This window comes from Macaca fascicularis, chromosome 12 (genome assembly GCF_037993035.2).
Source record: "Macaca fascicularis isolate 582-1 chromosome 12, T2T-MFA8v1.1".
NCBI lineage: Eukaryota > Metazoa > Chordata > Mammalia > Primates > Cercopithecidae > Macaca > Macaca fascicularis.
Genome location: NC_088386.1, coordinates 20,675,355 through 20,698,832, shown reverse-complemented (window position 1 = coordinate 20,698,832; position 23,478 = coordinate 20,675,355). Strand labels below are relative to the sequence as shown.

Below are 23,478 nucleotides of genomic sequence, written 5' to 3'. Positions count from 1 at the left end.
GATTTTAAAAGCTAAAGAATTTTAGAGGTGGAAGGAAGCCAAGAGATTATGCAATTTAAACACTTTCTTATCAAATAGCACAGTGTTTTAGAAATAGTAGGTGCTCAATAATGGTTTTGGTTTTTTATATATGACATATATCTTAAGATGTCATTTAAAATTTATTTTTATCAAAGTAAAGTTTATATGTAAACAATCAAATATTACAAAATACCTTTATTATCAAAAGCAGCTCTTTTTTTAAAACATTTTTTTGGCCAGGCGTGGTGACTCATGCCTGTAATCCCAGCACTTTGGGAGGTTGAAGCAGCCAGATTGCTTAAATCCGGGACCTGCTGGGCAACATGGCGAAACCCTGTCTCTACAAAAAATACAAAAATGAGCTGGGTATGCTGGTGTGTACCTGTAGTCCTAGCTACCTGGGAGGCTGAGGTGGGACGATGGCTTGAGCCTGCGAGATGGAGGTTGCAGTGAGCTATGATCATGCCACAGCACTCCAGCCTGGGTAACAGAGTGAAACCCTGGGTCACCTCTCCAACTCTTATCCCCTAAGGCAGCCACTTTTACCATTTTAGCATGCATCGTTTGATAATTACCTTTATATTCCCAGATAATAAGCTTATACTATTGTTTCTTAGTTTACTAACTTTAGAGAGTATTTACTGATTTCCCATTATGGTCATTGAGAATTTCTTTCTTACTCTCTTTCTTAATAGAATTATGATTTTCATTTAAACCAGTACTTAATATTTACCCTATTATGACTACAAATATTGCTTACTGCCGAGTCAAGTAATATACAGTGATTATCTGCCCTCAAGTAGACTTTTTGTTTTCTTGGAGTCAGTTATTTCCTTTTCTTTCATTGGCTTAATTTTCTATATATATCCTGCATTTGTTCCTAATGCATTAACAGATCTGTTAAATGTCTGGCAGTAATTGTTTCCAACTCTCAGACAGATCAAATCATTCATCAGTTCCATTATTTTCTTTCTAGAGACCTCCCTCCACCACATTGTGTCCTTTTGCTCAAATCTGGCCAGATTGCTCTCTAGCGCAGATGTCTAGCTAGGACTTTCCTTAGCCATTCTGATTTGGGGATTGTTTTTAAAAGAGAATTTGCTAATGTGAATATGAGTAGAATGAGGAAGTATTAACATTTTTAAAAGAATCCTAAATTATTAATATATACTGCTCCTATGTCCTGGATTTACCAGCCTGTGAGATCACATAAAATGAGGTCACATTTGCTTTTGATGCCCAAATTATTATGGCTCAAGCTTTCACAGTTTGAATGTAAGATCTCAGCACCAAGAACTTTGTAAAGTACCTGCTGAGTTTTTCTGGAGGTCCCTAACAGGAATGTATTCACATGTGCTCACCAACTAGTCCATCCACTGGTTAACATGAAGTGCTTGCCATATTTTTCCTCTTCTGCTTCTGTCCCCTGGCCAATGCGTATTGCACTGGATGCTTGTTTAAGGTGCTGATAGTATCCCTTAGAAAATGGGCTTTGGATTTGGCAATGGTGTTTTCTCCTGTTGTTTCAATTTCCAAGAATACTAAGGAGGTACTAGGCTTGATGCGATGTAATAAGAAAAGCCCTTTCCCCTAATTCCACATGATTTTCCCTCTTCCTTTCCTCCATTGCTCAATGTCCAGAGCCCACAAAATCTCTTCCAGTTTCTGCACTGTGCAGTCTTCTGCTTACATACCTTCTCATCACTCTATATCCAAACCAAAAACAATCAACAGTCACAACCAATTGCTAACCATCCATCTCTGCAGGGGTGACACAAAAGCTAAACAACTCAGAAACACAGCTCAACCACATAATTGATTACCAAGCTAAAATGCTTAACATTTATATTCTGGTGATTTTCTCAAGCCAGAGAAACAGTGAGCATTAATGTGAGATAAAGTGTCCATTCTGGAGATAAAACACTACTTGCAACTTTCAAATGATGGGCCTCTTTTTGCTAGACATGATTTTTTTAAACCTTAGAGTCTAAACTCAAGTACCATATTGCAAATTTTTAAATATGTCTATATACTTTTAACCCCAAAGATTTTCCCTTGGGAAAATTTGGAAATCTTCTATAGATATCTGTAAGTAATAAGATGGAATTGAAATACAAAATATTTTAGACTTTTCACTATGGCCTTTTCCCTAGAAATTCTCGAACTTGCTGAGTTAACATTTTTGAAGAATACCTAAAGGGTGGATGTGCCACCAACAGAGAGATCGGCGAGGAGACTACATCAGAGGAAAGAATTTTTCTTGTGGGCTTTAAAGTACCACCATGCTGGTGTTTTAATTAAATGAGAGAATCAAAAGCCATATTATTCCAGGAAGAAATCTCAGGGCATGATACACAAGACCCTTCACCATCTTCCCCTGACTCCCTGTCCAATGCAATTTCCCAGCTATGCGTTTTCCACCCTTTCAGTGTTCCAGTTTTCTCCATGTAGTGGGTGAGGACAGTTGCATTCACAATTTACCCAGCTAGTGAAAGGTAGAGCCAGGATTTTAACCCAGGTCAATTTGACTTTGAAACTTGTGACCCTTTCCTGCTTACTACATTGCCACGTGTCATTTTGGGTGTATATAGGAATGTCACTAAGGAGGAGGAGCTGATCTGAGGGAATACCCAGCCATGTAGATTATCTGGGATTTCTCTGGCATATATAATAGTTTCTTAGTATTATATACTCTGTGTAGAGGGAGACCCTGGAGATAATCCCCTGTGTGAGCAAACCTAATCCCAAACCTCACTGTCTCTCTCCTTTCATCTAATACCTTTATTCCATCCCTTTTTAGGAGAGAGGCCAAAAAAGGAGAGAGGATGGGTTGCTGATGTAGCATTCTGCTCCCCATAAGCCATCCAAGTGGCAGACTGGGCTTACCTTTCCTATGACATCTGTTAGCAGCTTGAGGGACAGAGGATCATGAACCAAAGCATCTGTGTAAAAGGAACCAAGGTATTTCTTCGGGTTCATTGGGTTGTCCTGGGCACACAGATCTGGGCGCATGCTGAATCCATGGGAGATTCTTCCCACTGTGAAGGGGAAGGCACCACCTGCAAGTAAAAACCATTACTGAGGGGTTAGTGTTGATTGTAAAGGATTCCTTTAGTCTTGATGTTATATGCAAGAAGTTACCGTAGGCCAGCTGATTAACAGTAATTACAAAGGACCTATTGTGTTCTGAATGCTGGGAGATGATGGAAGAAATGACATTAACTCATCTAGAAATTCAGATTTGAGAAATTCATCCTAAAGAGAGAAGACAGGCTGGGCACAATGGCTCACGCCTATAATCCCAGCACTTTGGGAGGCTAAGGATGGCAGATCACGAGGTCTGGAGATTGAGACCATCCTGGCTAACATGGTGAAACCCCACCTCTACTAAAATACAAAAAAATTAGTCAGGCGTGGTGGCACGTGCCTGTAGTCCCAGCTACTCAGGAAGCTGAGACAGGAGAATCGCTTGAACCTGGGAGGCGGAGGTTGCAGTAGCCGAGATCGCACCACTGCACTGCAGCCTGTGTGACAGAGTGAGACTCTGTCTCAAAAAAATAAAAATAAAATAAAAATAAAAATAAAAAAAAGAGTGAAGGCAAGTGTGTAAAGATATGTAATCAAAGTTTTCAAATATAGTGTGATTATAATAGCAAAATATTGAGACAACCTATCAGTTGGGGACTATCTAAGTCATGGTGACATATCCGTGAAATACAAGGCCATACACGACACCATAAAAAATGATGAAGCTCTGTATTTGTTGACATGGAAAGATGTCTTCTCTATGCTGTTGAGGAGGAAAGGCATGTTAGAGAATAACATGCATAGTTTGATTTTGTGTGTGTGTGTGTGTGTTTAAGGGTCACAAATTCAATTACCTACAGGGACCAGGCAGGCAATGTAAAAAAATGAAGTAGGCCTATTTGTAAACAACGAAGAATAGTAGGGACTTTTGTAGACTGGAGAGCTCACGATCTAACTAGAGGGATTTAAATAAAAAACAGAAAAAAAAAAAACAGTGCCAAAACTAAACTTGCCTACAAAAGTAGAATTTGGTTCCTAAACTATCATGTGACTAGAGTGATGACTGGAAGGATGTTATAAACTGAATCCTATTCCTTCAAAATTCATATGCTGAAGCCCTAATGCCAAATGTGACTGTATTTGCAGAAAGGACCTCTAAGGAGGTAATTAAGGTTACATGAGGTCATAAAGTGGGGCCTCAATCCAATAGGACTGGTGTACTGATGTCCTTGTAAGAAAAGGAGGAGAGACCAAAGGCCATGTGAGGAAGGTGGCCATGTGCAAACTAGGAAGAGAGCCCTCACTAGAAACCAACCCTGCCAGCACCTTGATCTTGGACTTCTAGCCTCCAGGACTGTGAGAAAATTAATTTCTGTTTTCTTACAGTCATGCAATCTGTGGCATTTTGTTATGACAGCCTGAGATGACTAATAAAAATAGGGTCTTACCGCCATGTGCGAAACACACTTTCAGTTTAGGAAACTTCTCAAACACTCCACCCATGATCATGGAGCAAATGGCTATGGTGGTCTCTGCTGGCATTCCTGGAGAGGAAATAGTTGCAAGGCTCAGGGATGACCAAGAAGAAGTTCAGTGATGTTAGTGGCTGGGGAATTGTCAGTGCAAAGAAACTTGAGGCCCCTGTACCCTGGCATAGTTTGGCTGTATTATAGGGCATTACTTTGGCAAGGAGAACCACGTGAAACTTCCTACTTGCCACTTGAAGGGAGAGTCATCTAATGGCCAGAGAGGTCGAGGAGCCAGAGGACTTGGCATTTGCCTTAATTCCCCCAACTTCAGTTTGGGATGCAGTGGGACAGGTGGAGTGTGCCAAGTCTGAGCTGAACCCTAGCTCCTCCAGTTTTCTGCCTCCTGGCCTCTGGAGGCCAGTTATTTAATGGCTCTGAGCCCACATTTCATCTGTAAGATGATGTCTGTGTTGCCCATTTTGCAAGACTGTTGTGGAGCATTGCAAATAATGATGTCAGCCAAGTTCCTGGACAGAATTTCACAATGGAGGTGCTCAACAAAAGTATTAGTTGCTTCTCTCTCAATTTCCTCATCTGTAAAATGGTGAGTTCCTGCCAGTGAGTTGTTTTGAGGATTGGCAGACAGCACCTGGCATTTAGTAAGGGCTCACTAAATATTAACTATCATTATGATCATTGCTGCCAAATCTTTGCTGCCTCTTGTAGCTGAGGTTGAAAATAACTGGATTAAAATGAATTATTTCAAGTGCTTTGTGCTGCTAGGAGAAGCAGCTGGTCCACGTCTAATGCCTTCACCCCGAGGAGCCAGTCCAAGCTACATTGCCATTGACTGCTTTTCAGACCATGACTCAGAAATCCGACCGCTCCACAGCTGTGCCCTGCACCTTCTGGGGAAGCCTGACTCTGTAGGCTGCGGAGCTAGGCTTCACAGGATGCTCATTCTGCCTGGGGCTGGTCACTGCTTCACAGGCAGAGACACCCCTGGCACCCAGCTGCCTGGGAATTCTGGAAGCATGATAGATTTGTACCCATCTGGGAGCAATTTGTGGGCAGAGCTTCCTGGAGGCAGAGAGATGGATGACATCACTTTCTTCTAGTTCTGTGACTCTACTTTCTCATAATTACTTGAACGATAACCCCACAATGCATTCTCCATACAGCAGTCAGAGTTACATTCATAGTGTGAATTGGATCATGATGCTTCTCTGCTGGGAATCCTCCAATCCACTAATGACCACCTTTGCATCCAGAATAAAATTCCAAAATTAGCCTGTTTTCTTGTGATTATATATACTTGTTTATAATCTCTTTCCTCTAACCAGAATGTAAGCTCCATGAAAGCAGAGGTTTTGTTCATGTCTGTATCCCCAGTGCCTGGGACAGGGCCTGGCATGCTAGAAGGAATCAATGTATTTGTGTTGCATAAATGGATGATGAAATGACTCTATATGCAGATGCTGTCCTGTTGCAATATAAATAAGTTTATGGGCCGGGTGTGGTGACTCACACCTGTAATTCCAGCACTTTGGGAGGCCAAGGTGGGCAGATCAGTTGAGGTCAGGAGTTTGAGACCAGCCTGGCCAACATGGTGAAACCCTGTCTCTACTAAAAATATAAAAATTAGCTGAGCATGGTGGCGTTCACTTGTAATCCCAGCTACTTGGGAGGCTGGGGCAGGAGAATCACTTGAACCTGGGAGGCAGAGGTTGCAGTGAGCTGAGATCACACCACTGCACTCCAGCCTGGGTGACAGAGTGAGACTTGGTCTCTAAATAAATAAATAAATAAATAAATAAATAAATAAGCTTGTGGGACTTGTCAAAGTTTTGTGAATAAGGGTGACATTTTTCTTTGAAGCTTGATGGCACTGGGCATCTTGGGTTATCTCATCCTATTAATTATTGCCCAAGAATTTGGTGGGGAATGAGTAGGAAGCCTCCTTACTAAATACTTTGGTTTCCAACAGCAATCACAGGAATATATAAAACATCAGAGCAGAAAGAGACCTTTGGAGGAATCCAGACCAGCATTCTCATTTTACAGATGAGGGATTGCGGCCTATGGAGTTAAAGTGGTTTACTACAAGCAATACAGTGAAATAGAGACTTAAGTTGGAACTAAAATCCCATTTTTTTGACTTCCAATATATTGCCCCATTTAATTCTTCATGGTGATTGCTATTTTGATTGCTTAATGATTACTAATTGTACTAGTTGGGCTGAGGAGAGAAAGAACAATAGTCTCCTTAAAGAAAATCCGGTGCAGTGGTTCACACCTGTAATCCTAGCACTTTGGGAGGCAGAGGTGGGTGGATCACTTGAGGCCAAGAATTTGAGACCAGCCTGGCCAAGATGGTGAAACCCTGTTTCTACTGAAAATACAAAGATTAGCTGGGCATGGCATTGCACCCCTGTAATCCCAGCTATTTGGGAGGCTGAGGCAGGAGAATTGTTTGAACCCGGGAGGCGGAGGTTGCAGTGAGCTGAGATTGCACCACTGTACTCCAGTCTGGGTGACAGAGTGAGAACTTGTCTCAAAAAACAAAACAAAACAACAACAACAAAAAAACCTAACACTTTTCATTTGGGGACCAAGTTTTCATTGGGTTTGTAGATGAGCTCTATTTTTCACCTATAGCTCCAGAATTTTACATCTGTTCTCTCTCTCTTCTTATCATAACTGATAATGAGAGACTGGATAGAGCAAATGGAGTTTTCTCCTCTACCCTTTTGTGGAACTATGGATAGTGCAGGAGGCAAAGGGCAGAAGAGCAGATAACAGGAAAATTGCAAGCCTGGGACATCTTTTATATAAGATTTCAGATCTTTGGGTGGTGGAAGTTGACCTTCTACCTTTAATTCTAGGATTCTCGTTTGTATGAACTGATGCTATTATCATCTTCCAAAAAATCTACTAGACAGGCGTGGTTACATTTTTTGAAGCCTCTTTGGGAGTCTGTGTAGCAAGACTGGCTTTGGAGTCAGATATATCTGTGTAAATTACATTTTCATGTATTAACTGTGTGACTTGGACAACTTACCTAAACACTCCAAGCCTCAGTTTCTCCATCTGTAAAATGATCATTGTAATGTCAACCTCATAGATTAAATATATGATTTATTTATGATGGTATTGGATATGTTTAAAATTAAATGAGGTAATGTATATATATATAGCACTAATCCAAGTAAGAGCTCAGTAAGTGATAGCTGCTGTTACTCATAATCCTGTTAATTATTCATACTTTCCCTATTTGACCTAATAGGTTTCCATGGATGATTGGAAAAACCCAAGAGTTGGTCCTCTGTTCCAGACCCCACACAGACACAAACCTACGAGCCAAGGGAGCCAGTATTTGGCCATTCGTCCATCCATCTGCATGTCCCAGGGATGCACGAACAGAGAACACTTCAGCCTTTCAGCTGCCTTCAAAGAAGCAATGAGAGAGAGAGAGAGAGAGAGAGGGTTACTTTGATGAGTGAGCAGATACCAGGTACTGTTTTGGGGAAACTGCTTTTCTTTGAGTCTATATTGGTCTGTAAAAATAAAATGCTTTTGAAGTTGTTTTATGATCTATTTAAAAGAGATATTGACAAACTTCTCCTGCTTGGAAAATAAAAGGGACACTTAGAATTAACAAAGGGGGTTGGTAGATTTACCACTGAGGTCGATGAACTTAATATATCATCTGGTAAAACAAGTGTCCGGAAATATCCATTACTCAGATGTTTTGGCTGAGAGCAAAATGCTCAAGGACGAATCCCACACCTGAAATGTAGGGGAAAATTTCCCCTACATTTGGCTCCTTCTGGCTCCTACTTGGTCTACTCTTTTAGAAGGATTGCTGAGATTGTATCCTTGGAGTCAGGGCGAGAGTGCCCCCTCCTTTTCCCCACTTGGAAACTAGAGTTTGTGGAAAGTGAGGAAGTGATGTGCTGGAACCAGAGGCTCAGTGCTGGGCTGGGGCTGGCTGGCCTGACCCAAGCCACCTGACTACTCAGAGCCCAGCGCTGGGTGGAATCCCTGGGGTCTGTGGGCATTCTTCCTGCCCCAGGAGCCCAGCTGAGTCTCTGAACAGTCAGCTGTGAGTGAGATGACCTCAGAAAGGGAAGAGGTCAATGCCTTAGCCAGACAGGCACTGAGATGAATGTCATGGGCATGCTCCAGGGCCTTCTGAGAAATGGAAATACCATCTGGATGGAATGACCTTTATTCAACAAAAAGTTTAATTAAAAGAAGTCCCCTCAACAGGCATTGAATATTAGCACTCATCAAGATTCAAAAGAGATTTCCCTTAGAATAATTCCTCACTACGTATATTGAGGCTCTGGAGTGACTCCTCCTACCCTCATACATAAATGTTTGTGCTAACCAGGCTGATGCAATGTGACTTGTGTACATAAGCATTTTTAAAACAGAAAACCAATTCTGGGACAACAGGGGATTCTGGTAAGTTGAAGAAAGGACTTTTAATTCAACAGGTCCTGGGGAGCAGAAGAGATATAAGCCTTTTAAAGAGAGAGAAGCTAATTGGTTTCTGATCATAGATGCAGGTTGGAAAGAAAATACTGACTTCTTGGGATGGTTTGAATTTGGCAAAGGTGCATGGTCATGGTATCTCTGTGGGATTTGACTCCTCATTTGGATACAGCTTTATTCTGTGTGCCTCTGGTGGTTCTTTTCTTTTTAAAATTTTTCCTTTTTATTTTTTGTAAACTTTTATGTTCAGAGTACATGTGCAGGTTTGTTATAAAGGTAAATTGCATGTCACAGGGGCTTTGCATACAGATTATTTTATCACCCAGGTAATAACCATTGTACCCAATAGGTAGATTTTTGATCCTCACCCTCCTCCCACCCTCATTTCTGTTCAATTCAAATTAACATATTGTTGATCTCCTTCTATATATGGGGTTTGTAGAGAATAGAAAAAGAAGTTATACTCTCACAATTATAATTAGCATTGAGAACTTATGTGCCCAAGCTGTTATAAGAATTTTATAATTATTAACTAGTTTAATTTTTTTTATGAGATGCACACTTTTACTACCCTCATTTTATGGAGAAGAAAACTAAGGCAGATAGAGGCTAACTTACTCAGGCCTTGTGGCTGATAGATGGTGGAGCTGGGCAGTTGGCACTGCAATTCTGTCTGCCTTATACCAGTGACGAAGTTGTTTTTGCGCCTGAAAACTGACCTGAGCATGTATGATTGGGTTTACTCACTAAAAAGGGAGGTCTAGGAGATAAAGGGGACAGTTAGACCTTTGGAGTGCCAGGATCACCTTGAAATGACAAAGCCAACCTCGCTCATGAAAATTCATTTCAACACATTATTGACACAAACTAGAGAGCAGAGAGGCAGGCAAACCTTGCTAACCAAACAAATATGCTGCCACCCCCAGGACATCGTGAGCCACCTGGGGACAGCATGTGCTCCTGAATCCCCTCAGAGACTGGATGTCCCCAAAACAGCCCAGTTAGAATGATTGATGGGTCGAGCTAGTCACGCAAATGAAAATATCCATGCGGACCCCGACCGGCTGCTGTTGCTTCCTAAGCCCCTTAGTAATTCATAAACCCAAATCCAATGAATGCTAACATGACTTGCAGTTGAAGTCTCGCTCACTCTGTGCTGAAACAACTTGGATGCGTAAGTAAATAAATCCTCTTTCAAAGCTCATTAAAGTTTCTAGAAAACATTCGCTACATCAGCTAAGCCACTGCAGCCAGTGAACTTCAGGGAGTTCAATATTTTGAGGAACATTAAATCTTTCAAGTCATTAGGAGGCAATTTAACAGGCAATCCCCTGACTGGTGGGCAGTTGCCATAGATACAAACATGGAAAAATTTTTTGCCTGTAGTTAGACCTCAATAAATACTAAATGAGTAAATGATCAGTAATCACAGTGCCTGGTGAGTCCACAAACATCTATGTAAGTCATTATTAAAGATTTTGCATTTATAATGAAAATAATAGAAAGCAATATTATTATAATTCTAGGAGGGAAATAAAACATTTAAAAAATGCAATTGAGTAGAGTTATGCATCGTGAATCCTGGTACTGAGATGAGAAGATTTGGTTATAGAAAGAATTGAAAGTGGAGGAGGAAGAAGAAGACTGATGGAGATGACTGTGGAACTATGGATACTTGAAGCTGGATATTTCAGAAATGAATGGCACTGAATTTTTGAACATACATTTTACCATGAAATATTTTAAGTATAGAAAGTGTAAACAATAACACAATGAGCATCCATATACCCACCACCTAGTTTCATCAAATGTTAACATTTTCATGGTATTATTTTTTATTAGGTATTTTAAAGTACATTTTCAAAATATATGACTGACTTAAAAAATATCTTAATTACAGGTTGGTTAAATAAATCAAAACATAGCCATATATTGGAATATTCTGCAGTTATTTAAAAATCATGCATTAAAATAATTTTCACTTATGTTGGAAATTTTTAATTAGCATACAAAATCACATGTGTAACAGAATTTCAGTTTCATGAAAATATAGATATATGTATATCAAAAAAGTAACTGTGTATGATAACAGTGGCTACTTATCTTTGGGAGGCTGGATTATGGGTAATGTTTATTTTCGTCTTTATACTTTTCTGTATTTTTGAAAAATGTTAAGTATTTTTTTTTTTCAAAGCAGTTTTTTTTTTTTGAGATGGAGTCTTGCTCTTTTTTTTTTTTTTTGTTTGAGACAGTGTCTAGCTATGTCGCCCAGGCTGGAGTGCAGTGGCATGATCTTGGCTTACTGCAACCTCCATCTCTGGAGTTCAAGCGATTCTCCTACCTCAGCCTCCCAAGTAACTGGGATTACAGGTACCCGCCACCACGCCCAGCTAATTTTTGTATTTTTAGTAGAGACGGGGTTTCACTGTGTTGGCTAGGCTGGTCTCAAACTCCTGACCTCATGATCTGCCTGCCTCGGCCTCCCGAAATGCTGGGATTACAAGCATGAGCCATCGCGCTTGGCCGAGTCTGGCTCTGTTACCCAGACTAGAGTGCCGTGGCACAATCTTGGCTCACTGCAACCTCTGTCTCCTAGGTTGAAGATGTTGTCATGCCTCAGCCTCCCAAGTAGCTGGGATTACAGGGGTGTGGCACTACACCTGGCTAATTTTTTTGTATTTTTAGTAGAGATGGGGTTTTGCTATGTTGGTCAGGCTGGCCTCGAACTCCTGGCCTCAAGTGATCTGCCCACCTGGGCCTCCCGAAGTGCTGGGATTATAGGTGTGAGCTGCTGCACCCAGCCGAAATATATGTATATATATATTTGTATGTCATTAACACGATTCTTTTGCACAGTGGCTGTAAAGAGGGTATTTTGGCTTCCAAGTGAAAGATTTAAAAAAAGGAGGGCAAGGGGGATGGAAGGAAAAGAGATTTCACTGTGTTAACTCAGCGCTGGCCTAGGAACCATTCCACCAGTTCCTCTTTGGAATGGCCCACTCCTTTGTGGGGGCTATTTCTACACCTTCTACCTACATCTAACAAGTCATAGATGCCACTCTCCCCTCCCAGTAGGGTGACGCTTCCCCTCCTCCCCGCCAGCACCCAGCAGTGCCCCGGGCCCAGGCACTGGGCGGCTGGCATTGGCTGAGCAGCCCCGCTACTCACCGCATAGACAGGAAAGAGCTCCCGCGCGTTCAGGTCCCACTCGTTGACGTGGGTGCCAATTTGGACCCCAGGAAAGCCCAGCTCTTTCACACAGCGCTCCATCTCCTGGACCGCCAGCTCAGGGGCCTGCATGGGCAACGTCCCCAGACCCACAAACCTCCTGGGGTAGCTCGCAACGGTGGTGGCAAGGTCGTTGTTTAAAAGCTGGCACAGGTTTAAAGTGTCCTCAGGTTTGGCCTGGTGGAGACAGGAGAGGGAAAACCGCATTGTTGAAAACCTACTTCTTTTAGACATTTACTCTGAACAGTGCCTCCTTGTGGCTATAATATTTGTCATTTTCAAATGACACATTTTGATGAGCTTTACCACATCAGAAAACAGAGGCACAGATTGGAAAGCTGCTGGCCACAGAAGACCCAGAAGCCAATCTTTGTAAAGCAAAGAAAACAGAAGGTATATTGCTGATTCATTGGAAAAATTGAGGCCAGAATCAGAAGGGAAGGACACAATTACTGGGCCTGGTATCCCAACACTAGAGATGGAATGAGCATGGGCCACCTCCGACTGCAGAAAGATCTTAATGCCCCCCTACCTCCCAGGAGGTCAGGCCTGGCCAAGGGTCCCAGGCCACCATCAAGGCACCTCCTTATCATGCCTCACTGGGGGCAGCCAGGCTGGCTCACTGACTTGTCCTGCTGCCTGCCTGTTCTCCTGTCTGTCCTTCTTGTTGGCTGTGACATTCAGGGCTGTCCTTGGCAAAATGCTGAGGCAGATGAAGTTTGCTGTTGGTTTCCCTAATGCTCCCTTCTTCACTGTTTTCTTTCCTCTGTCACCCCACTGCCCACTGCCAGGAATCTGATCCTCTCCTGCAGCCTCAGTTGTCTAATCAGAGTGGTAACCAATCTGATAAATTCAGGCATATTGAGGTCTCAGGGCACTTTTAAGTAGTGAATGCAATCGCAGGAACAGGCAAAGACTGAGTCACTCACTAATACTGGGTTTATGAACACAGATCACGGAAGTATGTATGAACAGGTGGTATTTCCACTGCTCCTTAAATCATGAGAGTGAGTATCTGTTTGGATGAGCAGGGACTTAGCACGCTCCCGGCTATGTACAAAAATTTTCCTCCACAGGCTGGAAATCATGTCTGAAACTTTTAGTGCTTGAGATTTATTCACTTGGGAAAGGGCATCCAACCTCAGGATTCCCCTTCTGAATTCTGTTTTTCCCTTGGAGAGCTGATATATTAGGTCATGATTATTATTCCTACCTCAAAATCATTCTCATCTCAGAAGATATTGGCTTGTCAGTTCCCCAGCAAGGCACTGCAGGAATGAGTCATCAGACAGGTAAGTTCTGGTGGAGAATAAGGCTGACCTAGAACCACCGTACGGTGGAACTATAATGCAAGTCACATAGCAACATGTGACCACTGGCTACTGTACTGGAGTGAAGACACGGCTAAGAAGACAGGCCTGAGAGGGGACCCTGCTGATCTCTGAAGGGGAGGACAGTTAGTTGTTGGGGGTGGTCAGTGGTACTGGTGTCCAGACTTGAGGTATCTGTTCACTTTTTGGGAGCTTGACACGAACCTTCAACACCAAGGAGATGGCTTGAGGTTTCACACTCACCCAGTAGCTAAACATGACAGGAACTGTGGAAAGGGCTTGCACTGTTACTCCTAGACATGGACACAAAGAAGGGCAAAACTGGTGAGAAGAATGGCCTGGACACTCCTTCCTTTCCCAAGGCCAAGTGGCAGCCAGCTTCCACCCTAAACTCCTGCTCTCCCTCCCTGCATCTCTCTCAGTCCCATCCCTAGACCCCCCTCAGCCCCTAGCCCCAGATTCCAGGGAGATAAGTAAAGGTTGGATACAAATGAGATCATTGAAGGAAAACTAACTGACCCCATTTCCAAAGAGTTATTTCTCCCCTCCTTCCTGTGAAATTTTATTTAAGCAAGACGTTTTCAGGCTTTCCATCTTAGGGTACGCACAACAGAGCATGTCTCTCAGCCACCTTCCCTGCCCCTTTAATTCAGCTCCCAAGTGATCCTAGAAGGAGTCCCATGGTCTGAAATACCCAGAATGGGACCCTGAGTTTGACTCCAGCATCCACGATGCCAAGCATCTTTTGTCTTCAAGAGGGCCTACTTCCTAGGGTTGTTGTAGGGATTAAATGAGTTAATACATGTTAGGTTCTTAGAATAGTGCCTGGCACAAAGTAAATACTCAGTGAGGGTTGGTCATGACTGTTCTCTTAAGGACAGCCAAGGAATGAAACACACAACAAAAACCAAAGATGACACACACACGTTGTTTACCATGCAGCCATAAGCTGTGGTTTCTGACACCAGTCATTCAAGTCTCATGCTCATTAGTTTTCTCCTTGAAAAGGCAGGTCCTCGCTGCAGCTTCACATTTACTACAAAACCTTGCTCTTTGCTGTAGGTTAGGGAAGCATGTTCTTTCTCCAGCTCTCCTCCCACTCCAATATACTTTTAGAGGGATATATGCTATATTCTGTGGAGTACTCCACAGAGGTGCCGCAGGTTTTCTGTGAAGTTCAATTTAAATGCCATTTAAATATATTTTTAATTAAAAAGAGTTTTTTTAGAGACAGGGTCTTGCTCCACCACTAGGCTGGAGTGCAGTGGTGCAATCACAGCTCACTGCAGCCTCAAACTCTTGGGCTCAGGTGATCCTCCCACCTCAGCCTCCTGAGTAGCTGGGATCACAGGTACATGCCACCACGCCTAGATAATTTGTGTGTGTGTGTGTGTGTGTGTGTGTGTGTGTGTAGACAGGGTCTCACTGTGTTTCCCAGACTGATCTTGAACTCCTGGGCTCAAGTGATCTTCCTGACGTGGCCTCCTAACATGCTGGGATTACAGGCATGACCTACCGCACCTGAGTCTATTTTTAATTGTTAAAAAATATATAAAGCAAAACCTGGACAAAAGTATCTACAACAAATTCCAACATGCTGGAGACTACCTACTCATTTTAGGGTGACAGTTTGATTCCTTTTTTGCAGACCTTGGAATAAAATGTCTCCTGCTATCTCTTTGTATATTTGAACTCCTTATAATTTGTCTTTGATTAGAAAGGTGGTAGTGCTAAACTGCTCTTTTATTTGTGTGTTTGAATTATTTCTTTTCTGGTTGAAATCTTCCACCAATGTAAACATTTAGTTCTGACAATGTCAGTGGTGGTCAGTTCCCCATCACAGCCCATGGACACAGCCCACATGTGTCTGGAAGGCTCAGGCATTTTCTTAGAGCATGTTCTCAGGTGGCACAGTCAGCCAGGCAGTCACGGTGAAGCATAATATGGCCATCATGTCATACTTTAGATAGACTTGGAAATTTCATTTTGTTTTGTTTTGAGAAAAGTCTCACTTTGTTGCCCAGGCTGGAGTGCAGTGGCGTGATGTCGGCTCACTGCAACCTCCACCTCCCAGGTTCAAGCAATTCTTATGCCTTAGTCTCCTGAGCATCTGGGATTACAGGCATGCGCCAGCATACCTGGCTAATTTTTGTATGTTTAGTAGAAATAGGGTTTTGCCATGTTGACCAGGCTGGTCTCGAACTCCTGACCTCAGGTGATTCACCCGCTTCAGCCTCCCAAAGTATTGGGGTTACAGGTGTGAGCCAATGTGCCTTGTCTGAAATTCTTTTAAATTGTGAGGACTTGTTTGATTTTTAGATATAAGGTAAAAAGTGCAAGATGTTCTTAGAGCTTTTTAGCAATTCACCTTTGAAACAAACACTTCCTAATTCTCTTCTTTCAAATTTCTGGATTGATTTTATTGTAGTGTATTCTGAGATTACACAATAAACTATTTTTAACTGCTTCCATTTCCAACTCTGAGGTGTCAGTGGGAATGTTCTGTGTATGGGTGCACCGAGACAAACTACAGAAAGAAATTGGATCTTAAGTCTTACTAAGCAGGCAATTGTCATTCTTAGTTTGTGATTTCCAATTTTTACTATTTTAATTGATTTTATAATACGTAAATACTATACATTTGAACTAATTTTTAAAAATAGTAAAATGCCATTTTTATCTTTTTCGTGATATAACATTCTATTTTAAAACAGGGTATAACTCATATAAAACATTTCTAATCCACACTCTAAAAACATTGTTGTGGAAGGCCCTGTCTCTCCCACAGTGAAGCTGGAACAGCCTGTCCTGGCAGAGAAAAGGGGGTCAGAAGTTACCATCACATAAAGTTGTCAGCAAACTTTAAGGGCAGACATTGCTTTTACGTCAGATGCTAACATTGGTAGCATTTCTCATCGTACCTTTTTGATCCATTTCTCTAATACGAACTTCTGGATCCCAGCAATTCTCTCGCACCACTCTGAAGACCTTCCCATCTTTCAACAACTTTGCTTCTCCCTGGGGCAGAAAACCCACATTACTAAAATGCGACCTAAGCCCACTTGGACTAGTCTTTCCTCATGCGCTTTAGAACCTGTTTCTTCCCTAATATTTGAAAAGATTTGTACTTAATCCTTGTGGAAGTAGAAATCAGTAATTTAACAAAAATCAGCTTTCTTTCCTCATGCTTTTCTTTGGCCTGGTGTTGAAGGGGTGTGCTCTGTGGGTGTCAATGGCTGGACACGGAGATAGCAAGGTTGAGGTTATGTTTCTTTGGGCTGCATGACTGAGAATGGCTGATCACCTAGCTGATCTGAACCCCTGGCTACTAGATACAAGAGGATGGCCCGGCATCTGGAAAATGGTAGTTCTATAACATTTAGAATTGAAAAGAACCTTTGAGATAGACCACCTAGTCCAACCCTCTCATTTTATGGAGAAGCAATGTATGGATAATGGGAGTATATGATCTGTCAAACAGAGCAGGGCCCACTAGTGTCAACACCTGTGGGAGGAGGTGGGCAAAGAAGTCAGTCTGGTAGCATGCACAAAATTTGGTACTGAGCTACTTCTTCCACCAGGCATCATGCTTGCCTGGGTACTCTGCAATAATTTTTATACACTTTAAATGACAAAAATGGCATATATTTATGCTGTACAACATTATCTTTTGATATATGTGTGCATTGTGGAATGGCTAAATCAAGCTAATTAACATGCCCGTTACCTCACATACTTACATTTTTTTGAGGTGATGACACTTAAAATCTATTCTTTTAGCAATTTTCAGGTATACAATACATTATTATTAACTATAGTTACCATATTGTGCAATAGATATGAACTTATTCGTCCTGTCTAACTGAAATTTCATATCCTCTGACCTTCTCAATTTCTCCCCACCCCTTCAGCCCGTGGTAACCACCATTTCGCTTGATGCTTCTGTGAGTTAGACTTTTTCAGATTCCACATATAAGTGCAGTATTTGTCTTTCTATGTCTGGCTTATTTCACTTAATATAATGTCCTTCAGTGTTACTCATGTTGTTGTAAATGACAGAATTTCCTTTTTATAAAGGTTCAATAGTATTCCATTATGTATATATGCCACATTTTCCTTATCCATTCATCCACTGATGGACACTTAGATTGATTCCATATCTTGGCTATTTTGAATGATGCTACATTGAACTTGGGAATGCAGATACCTCTTCAATGTACTGGTTTCATTTCCTTTGCGTATATAGCCAGAAGTAGAATTGCTGGATCATATAGTATTTCTATTTTTAATTTTTTTCAGGAAAACATATGATCATATCAATAGATACAGGAAAAAAATGACATATTTGTGTGTCCTTTTATGACTTAAAAAAACCTCAATAAATTAGGTATAGAAGGAATAGAGCTGTGGGATTGCCGTACATGAACTTTCTTGTTTATCAACACAATAAAGTCTATGTATGGCAATCCCACAGCTAACATCATACTCAATGGTGAAAATGATGAAAAGTTGAAAACTTTTTCTCTCAGATCAGGAACATGACAAGGGGGCTCACCTTTGCCACTTCTACTCAACATCATAAAGGAAGTTCTAGCCAGAGCAATTAAGTAAGAAAAATAAATAAAAATCATCTAAATCAGAATGAAAGAAGTTAAATTGTTTCTGTTTGCAGACAACGTGGTTTTATATATAGAAAACCCTAAATATTCCACCAAAAAACTGTTAAACTAATAAATTGGGTAAAGTTGCAGAATACAAAATTAATATTTAAAAGCCCATAGCATTTCTATATGCTAACAGTCTGCAAAAGATATCAGGCAATCCCATTATTTATTTATTTATTTCTCAAGACAGAGTCTTGTTCTGTTGCCCAGACTGGAGTGCAGTGGTATGATCTTGGCTCACTGCAGCCTCTGCCTCCCGGGTTCAAGCTATTCTCTTGCCTTGGTCTCCCAAGTAGCTGGGATTACAGACATATGCCACCATGCCCGGCTAATTTTTGTGTTTTTAGTAGAGATGGGTTTCATCATGTTGGCCAGGCTATTCTTGAACTTCTGATCTCATGATCTGCCGGCCTCGGCCTCCCAAAGTGCTGGGATTATAGGCTTGAGCCATTGCTCCCAGCCTCAGGCAATCCCATTTAAAATAGTATTTAAAAATACTTAGGAATGAATCGAACCAAAAAGGTGAAAGATCTGAAAACTATAATACATTGATGAAAAAATTAAAGAAGACACAGACAAATGGAAAAACATGTTCATAGATTGAAAAATTGATATTGTTTAAATGTCCATATTACTCAGAACAATCTATAGATTTAATAAAATGCCTCCCAAAATTCCAATGACATTTTTACAGAAATAGAAAAAAAAACCCCATAAATTTCATGTAAGTCGCAAAAGATCTCAAATAGTCAAGGCAATTTGGAGCAAACAGAACAAAGCTGGAGAAACTAAAAACCTTTTGCACAGCAAAGGAAACAATCAACAGAGTAGAGAGACAGTTTATGGAACAGGAGAAAATATTTGTGAACCATATATCTGATAAGGAGTTACTATCCAAACTACGTAAGGAACTTAAAGAACTCAATGGCAAGAAAACAAATAACTGGGTGAAGAAATGGGCAAAGGACCTGAAATAGACATACAAATGGCCAACAGGTATATGAAAAAATGCTTGACTTCACTAATCATTGAGAAATGAGATATCATCTCATACTTGTTAAGGTGGCTGTTATCAAAACGACAAAATATAATAAGTGTTGACAAGGATGTGGAGAAAAGGGAACCCTTGTATACTCTTATTTGGTAACTGTTACAGCCATTACGGAACACACAACTGTTTAACACTCAGAGCAGGGGGCCAAACTAAATGGTTGCACAGAACATGGCAGTGGCATCTACGTTGGGCCTCCAGTTTGTGATTCCTAAAGAAAAGGGAAAGAACTAGGGCAGGCCCTAGAAATAAAATTGCCTGAATTCAAATTCTTGTTCTGCCACTTACTGTGTGATCTTGAGTGAGTTAAACAATATCTTCAAGCTTCATTTGTTTATCTTTAAAATAGGGATGATAATGACTTACCTTAAAAAATTAATGTGACTTACATTAAAGGGATCATGTGAGCATGAAATAAGATAATCCACATAAAGCACTTAGTGGAGTATCTGACACATACGTGTTAGTTATTATGATTATTTGTTATTAATGTTGTATAGCTAATTAGGAGCTAGACAGTGTTCCTCTGCTTTGAGGGCACACCACCTTTGGTGGTGCTTCAGGGACTCAAGGTTACCTTTGGGCCCCATAGAATGTCCATGTGGGTGTGCGATGATCAAAGGCTTTGAGCTGTGCTTGGTGGAGTCCACTGCCCTCCTCCTCCTCCTCCTCCTCTTGGCTTGATCATGAGTTGCATCCAAGCCTTCATCCTTCTACTCCATAGACAAGACCTTCCCCATCTCCTGCATGAAGAAGGCTGGACACTTTTCACCTTTAAGTGTTGTAGCCTGTTCACTTTGCACATATATGAGGAAGACCTCAGATCCACATTTTATTTCTCAGGGATGGGGAACAGGTCAGTGAGCAAGTTGACATGTGTAATTGTGACAGGTGTCCACACACTAGCAGAGGTGGCTCTCTGACATCATGACACCAAGACTGATGTACTTCAGCTCCGATCCTCTGTTTACCATGCCAGCATCTGAACCACTTCCTAGGTTGGGGAATCTCCTGCAGGAGTCTTGGTGGAGGCAGGGCCTAGCCTCCCTCTGCAGAAGGCCAAATACTTGCTCTCCCTGCCCCAAGCTTGGCTAATCAATGCTTGGTTTTGCATTAAGTGATGCAAAAACACCAGGAAGAGTTGGATTTATTCTGCCAGTGATTCCAGTAGTGGCCAGGTACAGTGGCTATTGGCAGTGGTGTTGGGGGCAGTATCCTGCTGGGGCAGCGGCCTCCTAGCCAGGCTGTTCTGTGGTGTTGCCTTGGCTGTGGCTTCAACCATGGGAATTCCCTGAGTTTCTGCAAGTTTTCTGAGCTTGATTCCACAGATACTTTGTAATTCTTGAAGGGCTTAAAATATTTCAACAAATATCTTTTCTTCTTACACTAATGATTGTTGGTTTCTGTTGCCTGCAAGCAAGAGTCCTGACTGATAACGATTGCACAAATAGGACATAGGAACACATGTCTCTTCGTTTGGTGAAGAGGGGAGAGGAGAGGGGTGATGGTGAAAAAAAAAAAGTTAAGAAACAAACTTTGATTTGTCAAATTGGAGCTTTTATTTATTTTTGCTCCTTGCTGGGAAAGCTTAATCACTATAAAAATACCCAGTATAGCAGAGTGCCAAAGAGCACAGTCTTTGCATTCAGACAGCTCTGGGTTTAAATCTCATTAAATTACTTACTAGCAGCGCTGACTAGTGAAGTTGTGGGCCCTCTAAGTTTAAGCCTCACTTTTTCTATCTGTAAAATGTGGATCATTATACTTGTCATACTTGTGGCCATCCAACGTCCTTGGAACACATCCTATGTGTGAAGAAACGTTCACAATTATACATTCTGCTTTCTTGAGGTAGAATCCAAAATATGCTTTCCCAGTCTCCCTTGTAACAGGGCACTGGCATGTGCTCTGGGCTTTGCCAATTATATGCACCCACCCGTGCATTTAACTTTGACCTGGAAGTGAGCAATGTGAGGAAGTAGGGACTATGCAGAGTCCACCTGTAGACAGGGGTGTTGTCTAAGATGTTGAACATGACTGGAGCAGCAGAGGCAAAGCTTCTAGTCTCCAGCCTTGGCAGCATTAGCTGAGCATCCTTTCCATGACTGGGAGTGGCAACACTTGTGTCCTTGCTGAAGCAGCTCACCAGGTGAATGTGGGCATTGATCATGTTAGCACAGCCCTCAGAGCTTGATCTCTGGCCCTCACAGGAACTCTGTGAGCTGCTTTTCTAATTAAACTAGCTAGAGTGAATTCTGTTGTTTGCAATTAAGAACACTGAGTGATAAAGAAGATTCAATTATAGAATGTAAAGAACTTAGCACCAGGCCAGAGAGCACGCTCAATAAATAACAGCCAGATTTTACCACGTATTATCAACTGCAAGGGAGGAAATTGGGTTTCTGTGGGAGATACCTGAGTAAGTTTTGATTTCAAACAAAGCAGAGTATCTTAAAGCTGCAATAGATTATTTAGTTCAGCCCTTGCATTTTACTAATAAGTCCACAAGGTGCAGTGACTTCTCCAAGGCCATATGCTTAGTTGGTATAGAGCCCCGGTTTATGAAGCCATTTTCCATCTCATAAGGCTGATATTTGGTGATTGGTGTCTATGTAGTAGGCTAAAGTTAATTACTATAATTTCCTAAAGAGTTTGATCTTTTAGGGGCAGGGAGTGCCTCTCATTACATAGCAGGGAAAGCAGACTCACCAAACTTCGCTTTTTCACATCCTTCATGCTAGATCCATGGTAAGAAAAATGAACCGTAGCAAGTCGGTAGAACTCCTGAGTAAAAATCACTGCAGAGCAGCTGAGCCCCTATGATAAGCCCCCAGTTCTCATTGCTTTTTTTTTTTTTTTTTTTCCCAGCCGGAATTTTGAGAGCTGACAGCCATTGTAAGGAATCCGTCCCTGATCTCTGTCGCTTTACATTCAGGTAAGGCTGTGGATTTGCCTCAGGGGTCAGCACTTGTTGCTGGAGGAGGAAACAGGGATTTCTTGGGTCCTGTTTTTTAACCTTGACCTCAGCATTAACCAAGATCTTAAACTAAACTAATAACCAAGTAATGGGAGCAAGCTGCTTTAATTTACACAACCAGAGCCCAGTCTCGTTTTTTCCTAAACTCTCAAAAGAAAATCAAGTTTTTTTTTTTTTTTTAAAGAATTCCTCCATGCAACTATTACTATCCAGATAACACACTTTAAATACACCTTTTATATTTTTAAAGCCAGAACTTCATCTTGGAGTCTGATTCCTAGGGAACCTAACCTGTGAACTTCTGACTTTTGAGTTCTAATTCTAATACTATCCACAAACAAGCCCAAATATGGCTGGTATTTCAAATATCTGATACTGCATGTATCATCAGACATGTATTTTCTTGTCTTCCTTTTTTTTTTTTTTTTTTTAAATTGAGACGGAGTCTCTCTCTATCGCCCAGGCTGGAGTGCAGTGATGTGATCTCGGCTCACTGCAATCTCCACCTCCTGGGTTCAAGCGATTCTTCCACCTCAGCCTCCCGAGTAGCTGGGATTACAGGCACCTGCCACCACACCTGACTTATTTTTGTATTTTTAGTAGAGATGGGGTTTTGCCGTGATGGTCAAGCTGGTCTTGAACTCCTGGCCTCAAGTGATCTGCCCTCCTATGCCTCCCAAAGTGCTGGGGTTACAGGAGTGAGCCACTCCATCTCAGATCTTGCCACTGCCCCACTTAAAAGTCTTGAATGGATTCCCTTTCCCTGAAGTTAAAATCCAAACTCCTTAACCTGGCCTGCAAGGCCCTACATGATCTAACCCCTGCCTACCTCTGTAAAACTTCCTCATGTTTTCACCTTTATAAATAGTCTCTGTATGAACTCTTCTCAAAATAGTCTAATTTAAGTGTCCATTTGTTTTCTATTTGGAACCCGATTCATCTAGCTTTAAAAACCAGACCTATCACATACTGATAATACTCTGTCATTTTTAAAGGTGCATTCATATTTAAGTAAAACCATAGGAGAAGATCTGGGAAGATATCCACCAAACTGTTAATAGGAATTCCTTTGAGAAGATATACAAGTGACCAACAAACATGAAAAAATGCTCCACATCACTGATCGTCAGAGAAATGCAAATCAAAACCACAGTGAGATACCATTTCACACCAGTCAGAATAGCCATTATTAAAAAGTCAGAAAATAACA

The 23,478-nt window shown here is 41.5% G+C and overlaps 1 protein-coding gene across 8 annotated transcripts in view; it reads right to left on the bottom strand.

The window, feature by feature from the left end:
• The window catches only part of ACMSD (aminocarboxymuconate semialdehyde decarboxylase), a 64,152-nt gene that overhangs the window by 27,586 nt on the left and 13,088 nt on the right, over positions 1-23,478 (bottom strand). For 4 of the 8 annotated variants that reach the window (XR_012421086.1, XM_005572991.5, XM_065525422.2 and 1 more), the window contains 5 exons: positions 16,498-16,594; positions 12,186-12,422; positions 7,871-7,964; positions 4,497-4,592; positions 2,908-3,080 (listed from right to left, as the gene is read on the bottom strand). Coding sequence is in view for 6 of the 8 variants with exons in the window: in XM_005572991.5 (XP_005573048.1) it covers positions 2,908-3,080; positions 4,497-4,592; positions 7,871-7,964; positions 12,186-12,422; positions 16,498-16,572 (675 nt within the window). In the remaining 2 variants the exon portion in view is untranslated. Of the gene's footprint in view, positions 1-2,907; positions 3,081-4,496; positions 4,593-7,870; positions 7,965-12,185; positions 12,423-13,819; positions 13,870-16,497; positions 16,595-23,478 lie in introns of all 8 variants that reach the window. The other 4 variants (XR_012421085.1, XM_005572989.5, XM_065525421.2 and 1 more) reach the window with 2 other exon arrangements.